This window comes from Nanorana parkeri, unplaced genomic scaffold, assembly GCF_000935625.1.
Source record: "Nanorana parkeri isolate BGI_ZX_2015 unplaced genomic scaffold, ASM93562v1 scaffold173, whole genome shotgun sequence".
Classification (NCBI taxonomy): domain Eukaryota; kingdom Metazoa; phylum Chordata; class Amphibia; order Anura; family Dicroglossidae; genus Nanorana; species Nanorana parkeri.
Genome location: NW_017306441.1, coordinates 1888982 through 1895956, shown reverse-complemented (window position 1 = coordinate 1895956; position 6975 = coordinate 1888982). Strand labels below are relative to the sequence as shown.

At 46.1% G+C, this 6975-nt stretch overlaps 1 protein-coding gene across 1 annotated transcript in view; it reads left to right on the top strand.

Moving 5' to 3' along the window:
• The first annotated feature begins 2200 nt into the window (after positions 1-2200).
• LOC108785658 (cornifelin homolog) overlaps positions 2201-6975 on the top strand; it is a 14982-nt gene continuing 10207 nt past the window's right edge. The window contains exons 1-2 of the mRNA XM_018554779.1: positions 2201-2312; positions 3358-3494. Of these exons, the coding sequence (XP_018410281.1) occupies positions 2201-2312; positions 3358-3494 (249 nt within the window). The remainder of the gene's footprint in view (positions 2313-3357; positions 3495-6975) is intronic.

Here is a 6975-nt window from a genome sequence, read left to right as displayed (position 1 = left end):
GGATTTAAATGGCAGCAGCAGCCCTTCTTTTAACCAAACCAACACTAACAATAACCAAAGTAATAAACAAAATAATATACAAATAAATCATCTTAACGACTGTTGGATCCGAGAAGGGGTCTTTGGGTTCCCAACAGGCCTTTCCTAAAAAACTGCTCCCATGTCCCCAGCCGCACCCCAACCAGCTTGAGGACAGTTACTGCTCCCAAGTTCTAAGGGGCCAGGCCCACCAAAAAATTACAGTCATTTTGGTGTCACCTCCTCTAAAAAAGTCGGGCACTCGGTCATGGAATGAGAGCCCGACAGTTTCAGGAGAGAGGAGGGGACCCGGCGGCATGCCTCATCCCGCCGAGTGAACGCCCCCTCTTCTCTCTGCCAGCGTCCATCACCAAGATGGCCGCCAGCAGGCGTCAATTAGATAGCCGCACATGCACGATGATGTCATGGCGGGGTGTCACCCGGTCCCCGCTCGTGGGTGGCACACGGCCTCGGGACTCCCCTGTCAGAAACCACAAAATTAAGGGATGGCGGGCGGGACAAACTGCTTCTTCCATCGACTTTCCAGAAAGAACGCCCCTCAGCCCTTGCAGTCCTAAACCGTGCGGTTCCCCCCCGGATACCTGAACCCAACCCCCAATCAAGTAAGATCAACTAATTCCCATTTTATTTTAACCCCTTCTCCAGGGACTATTCCTCCTCCCAGTCATGCATCCCCTCCGCTCAATCTGTCTGGGTCTGTCTTTTTTTTTTTTTTTACAAACAGAACAGCCATAACATAAAACAAACATATTAAAGGAATAATGCAAAAATATTAATTATAGACTGTGTAGAAGAGGGCCAGCAGAAAAACACAAAGTGGTCCATTGCATCTGCCCCTTTTTCTGTCTTAGGATAAAACCTCAGGATGAATGCTGTCTATGACAAGAGTCATAGGTATTCTTTCTAAATCTTGGTGAGCTTTGTGTATTTCTTCCAGATCTGTGAGACTTCCTGTAATAAAGACCGCTCACCAGGCCCGGATTCCCCACAAGGCCACCGAGACCCGGCCTCTGGGCGGCAGGGCGCAGAGGAGCGGCAGCGGTGTCCTTGTGGGGAAGTTGCTCTCTCTACATTCAGTCCTGCTTTGTACAAGCAGGACTAAATGTAGAGTGAGGGAAGCCGATTTTTCGTTTACATGAACTCGGCGATGTAGACGAGATCACATGTAAACAGTGTGCAGCCTCCTCCCCTACCCCTGCACTTACCTCTCTCATCTAGTTCCGTCCTCCACCGCCGAGTCCCGAGTCTCTGACTGCAGTGAGCAGAGCGGCAGGGTTATAAGTAATAAGAAACAGTTAAAAAAATTGACACTAACCTCGCCGCCCTGCCATCTGGTTGCCATTCTCCATTGATGGGAAGGGGGGGGGTCGGGGAGGGGGGGGTGCGCATCGCAGAACCTGACCTTGGGGCGGCAGGGAGAGTAAATTCAGCCCTTCCGCTCACTGCTGCACGCTCTCCTTGTGCAGGGTGACTGGACATGTCTCCACCCCCTCCTGTAGTTTCCTGCAGACAGCCTGTTGTAGGTGGGGCCTGCTGGGCCCCTCCCACAGCTCTGCTCTCTACAAAGGCTATGCACAGCACAGTGATGATATCACAGGTGTAGAAAGTCATGCGATGGTTGTAAGGTGTTTGGCCAGCCTTAAGGTGCCCATACACCTGGCGATTATCATACGATAATCGCGGGTGATCCCGCGATCGTACGATAATCGGCAGGTGTATGGACAGCGTGCGACCTCTTCTACTGTAAGTTTGCACGACATTCGTCATCCAAGCATGCTTGAAAACCTGCCGGAAATCGTACGATTTTCGGCGGGTTAGTGGCGTGCTCGGGAGACGAATGCCGCACACTGCCCGCTCAGCACTGCAATCATCGGAAACCCTCCCCTCAGCTGAGAGGGCTTGCGATGATCGCAAGTACGATCTGCCTGTCCAAGATGGGCAGATCATACGAAATTTTAATTACCTTACAATCATCGCATAACGAAAGTCGTGCGACGGTTGTAAGGTGTATGGCCAGCTTTACACATGAAAGAATAGTGGACTTGATCTCAGCTGCAGAATTTCCTGGCTAGCATTTGATTTGCACTGATGAGCTTTACATGATCAGTTTGATTGAGCTGCTGCTTGAATGTTCCATCATCTTTTTTTTTCATAGGTCACAATGACTTACCCTGTGAGCACTCAGCCTCAGATGGTGCAGCTAATCAGCACCACAACAAATATCAGCAGTTGGAATTCTGATGTATTTGACTGCTGTGACGATTGTGGAATCTGTAAGTATGAATTTAAACAGATTTGGGTCATGTTATTTTACTGTTTATACATTTTTAAACTGAGGTTTTGCATCTGTTTTTACAAATAAACATTTAATATAGGGCACACCCATGACACCAGTGTGAGAATATCTGTGAACATTCATTTGGGGCAAATGATGCCAAAAATGAATGTTTTTACCATATTAACTGTAGTGTTGTCATATTACATTGTGGCCACTAGATGGCACTTTTCTAGAGTTGAATGTAGTGTGTTGTAATAAGATATTATGGCCACTAGATGAAGCTTTTCCCGGTTTTAATGTAGTGTGTTGTAATTAGGGTTGCCACCTTTTCTTCAAGCGAAACCCGAACACTCTAGCAACGCGCAGACATTTCTTTGGGAGAATGAGTCGTGGCTTATTCATATGTAAATAGCGTCACCCATTCATATGTACATATCACAGTTGAGACTGTTTTCAGTGGGGGGCTAGTAGCTTCTATCTTAATTTTGGTTGCCTCTGTCTGCCTGACATCCTGTGTCTGGGTTTCTGCTGCCATGAAACCCGGACACAGCATTCAAAACCCGGACTGTCCATGTGAATCCTGGACAGGTGGCAACCCTAGTTGTAATAAAACATTATGGCCACTAGATGGAGCTGGGGAGCTCAATAAATAAATATTTAAGGGTGGCATGAGGCAGGATTGTAGAGCGACTTCAGAAAATGCATCACGTACTGTTTCCCCATTGGCCACAGAGGAAAGGATGGGAATTGGCACCAGGCAAGGGTGGTGTGGATGTGGGGGTGGGGGGGGTGGTGGTAAGGTTATGAAACCAGAAGAGTTTCCTCAGCCAAGCCAATTATATCACCCAGAAATTATGTCCTTCTTCTAGTTATCTTCCAATCACTCCTTCAGGCAAAGTCAGTAAAGCAAGGACGTAGGTACAGTTGCCGATAAATACTTTGTTACTTCTTAGACGTATCAGCTGAGGTTGGACTTATCTGGTTAGAGCCATTCTAGTTGATTGTGTTTCCTACTGATGATGTTCTTTTATCCCTCTCAGGTCTGTGTGGAACATTCTTCCCCATATGTTTAGCGTGTAACGTGGCCTCAGATTACGGGGAATGCTGCTGCTTGCCAGTGATTGGTGGTACCGTGCTTGCCATGCGCACAGGCCTCAGGGAACGACACCGCATCCCGGTAAGACTTTTGTTACTTCATAACCTGTCACGCTGAAAGCTGTAATAATTATGGAATAAAGCTAACGGCCAATTGGCACTGCTGGTGTGGTCTTTTTCCTTAATTTTCTGGATTTATGGAGTGTGGACGGCTCCTGACCAGCACCCATAGATGTCCCTGTGGTGGAAACCGGTGAGATCTTTTTTGTAGATCACATGGAACTAAGGTTTTGTTTGAAAGGTAGCAGTTAGGCTTTAAATGCAGAAAATACTTTTTATGTATCTTCTGCCATGAAACCTTTTGCCTTACCTGCTAGCAATCTCCTTCTGAGTGGACACAATTCATGCGCCCCTCAATATATATATAGTAATTTCGAGAAACCTTGGAAGCCGGGACTTAAGCTGGACATACACTTTACAACCATCGCACGACTTTCGTCTTGCGATGGTTGTAAGGTAAATAAAAGCTCGTACCATCTGCCCATCTTGGACAGGCAGATCGTACTTTCGATCAACGCAAGCCCGCCCCGCTGAGGGGAGGGCTTGCGATGACTGCAATGCTGAGCGGGCAGTGTGCGCTTGCGCACACCGGCCCGTGCGGCATTTGTCTTACGAGCACGCCACTAACCCGCCGAAAATCTTAGATTTTCGGCTGGTTTTCCAACATGCTCGTAAGACAAAAGACGTGCGACCGTACAGTAGAAACGGTCGCACACCTTCCATACACCTGCCGATTATCGTACGATCGTGGGATTTCCTGCGATTATCGTACGATAATCGGCAGGTGTATGGCCACCTTCACTCCTGTACACATGCTCGGCAGTTACTGTATGTCAGTATGGGTTGGCTAATGAAGGTGACTGAAGATACCGAACCTGAAAGAAGGCTGGGCAATGATGTTAGCAGTGGCAATGGAACGACGAAAGGGAAATGTGAATGCCACATCACTAGAATGGCACACGTTGGGAGATAAATGTGCCATAATAAGCAAGTATGCGGTGCAATATGGCACATGCCCACTCGCCACAATGTGACGTTCTGCTTTGTTAATGAGTTCAAGTTTTAAACAGCTTGTTTCTATGTACTTTACTGCTCCTTACAACCCAAGTCTAAAAGGCTGAATCACTTATGGAGAAAAAAGTTCACCCAACCAGGAACTATGCTTTCTTCTATGATGGAGGACTGAACTAAGGAGCAGAGCCAGCACAAATGGTTCTACACAACAGGTGGCTTTAAAACCAAGCCTGAGTGCCAGAAATCCACACACAAATGTCCCTGCAAAAAATATACCACTGCAAGTAAAACCGGTCAAAGTCAATGGGGTTGATTTACTAAACGCAAATAAGTTGCTCACTTTGCACGGGAATTTGCCCTTAGCTTGGTGAATGTGGTAAAAGTTCACTTTTTTAAAGAAAATCCAATCACAAGAAAATGAGAAAAAAAGTGTATTTTTGTTTTCGCATGATTGGTTGATGGAAGCCATAGAAGAATGCTTGCTAACTTTCTCCTGTAGTGTGCCGCATATGCAGTCTCAGTCCAGCAAAAGTACTTTTTTTGGGATGGCAAAGAAGCAGGGAGCTAGGAGTTTCCCAAAACATATTCAGGTAAAGGGAAAGGAGAAGTATACACAGATCTCAGTCTGCAGGCAGCAGGGAAGCAGGTAGGTAGACTGGCACGGGTTCCAACAAAACAGTAACTCCAGTGAGGTATTTACTGTTTCTTCTAGAAGATTTGGGCTCAATGCAGATGTGCTGTAAGGCCATTTTAAAAAAAAATTATGATTTTTTTCTTGGATCTCAGTTGGCTGTTTTAAAATGATCCTCCAATCAAGCTACCTCTAAAAATGAGAAGAACGAGAGAGAGAGAGAAAGAAGAGCCTTTTTACCTCTCCTGCTGCTCATGCCACTAAGCCCACTCCAACCGGTATATGAATTAGGCTGGAAACCAACACTTCTCGAAATGTTGATCTGCATTTCTCACTGCTAAACTCCAGGTTACTGCTAAATCCTGAAATGACTTGGAGGTCAGCAGGAGAAACCAGTGAGAGCTGCAGAGGAACACGGACACTAACACTCTCAAAAATGTTGGTTTTCCAGAAAACTTTGAGGATCATTTCTACTGATTGTAGCAGTGTTCAGTGACACAAGCAGCAGTAAAAGTAAATTTTTGGTTTCTTATTTACAGGTAACTACTTAATTTGAGAGGTTGGATTGGCAACGGGGTGGCGTTAAACCACTTGCTGGAGCACTGCCCCCTTCCTGTGTCCAGGCAGTCTGGGGGGACTACTGTCTTAGATCAGCAGCAAAGCTGATCTGCTACTGGTGGTTCTACCAACATATGGATTTTCCTACCTTGCTACAACCTTCTTTGTTCCAGCACTGAGAGCTATAAGTGCCACTGGATTTTACCTGCTGGGTAATATAGCACCTACGCTGCCAGTCCCTGTCCAGACTGCAAAGCAACTTCACTATTTAGCTGTGTTTAGACCAACACCCATTGCCAGATCAATAGGTCAATTTCCTAGCCCAAGGCTCCAGTCTGCATTAGTTCCTGAGCTTTTGCATTCTTGTTTCTTGACTTTTGACTACGGTTCTTCACTGCCCAGTGTCCACCCTGGCCTTTGGCCTGTTCCAGTTTCCACTTTGATTCTATCTTTGCTCAGCTGCCATCAGCACAGGTCCATAACCTGGTTCACCCACCAGGAAAGGCCATCACTCTGTTCTGGTGTAGATCTGGTGGCATGTGCTCAGACCCTGTGACTTGGCCCTTTTTAGGGCTCACACCCTTTCCAAACTTGCTGATAGTACTAAGGTTCCATTATCCAGTGTGTCCGTCATGGGCTTTGTCTTCTCTGGCAGTTTGGGTGTCCACATACGTAGAGAGTGCAGAGGTAGGTAGGAGAGGTGGAGTTAATTAGATTTGAATGATTCTGTTAGGTCTGGACTTTTGGATGTCTGAGTGACGGGGAATTGCTCAATGGCTGATAGGGTTAATTGGGTTAGGTTTGATTGCATTGCTTTATCCAGCCTGGACTCTGCATGCCTCCATCTCAAGTTCTCATACCCAATAATTTGCAGGGAAATTTTAAAAAAGTACAAGTTTCCCTTGAACATCTTTAAGTGAATGGAGCACCACAGGTAAACATTCTACTCTTTCAGTAAATCTAACATAGTGAGTTGACCAACTGATTGACAACAATACACTCCCTTTGTGGCTAATTACTTTATAGTGAATGTTTCCGTTTCCTAAGAATGTAAACATAGTGGTGCCTTCATATTCTTCTCCAACAATCTTAGCACAACAATTTTCTACGTGAGCCTTTCCATTCCCCAAGCATGTAAACATAGTAGCTTTATCTGATGCTCCAACAATCTTATCTCAACAATCGTAAAAAGTGAGCCTTTGCATTCCTCAAGCATGTAAACATAGTGACATAGTGGTAGCGCCATAATCTGCTCCATAAGATCTTTCAAACATACTACGTTCCCCCCCCCCCCCGAAGC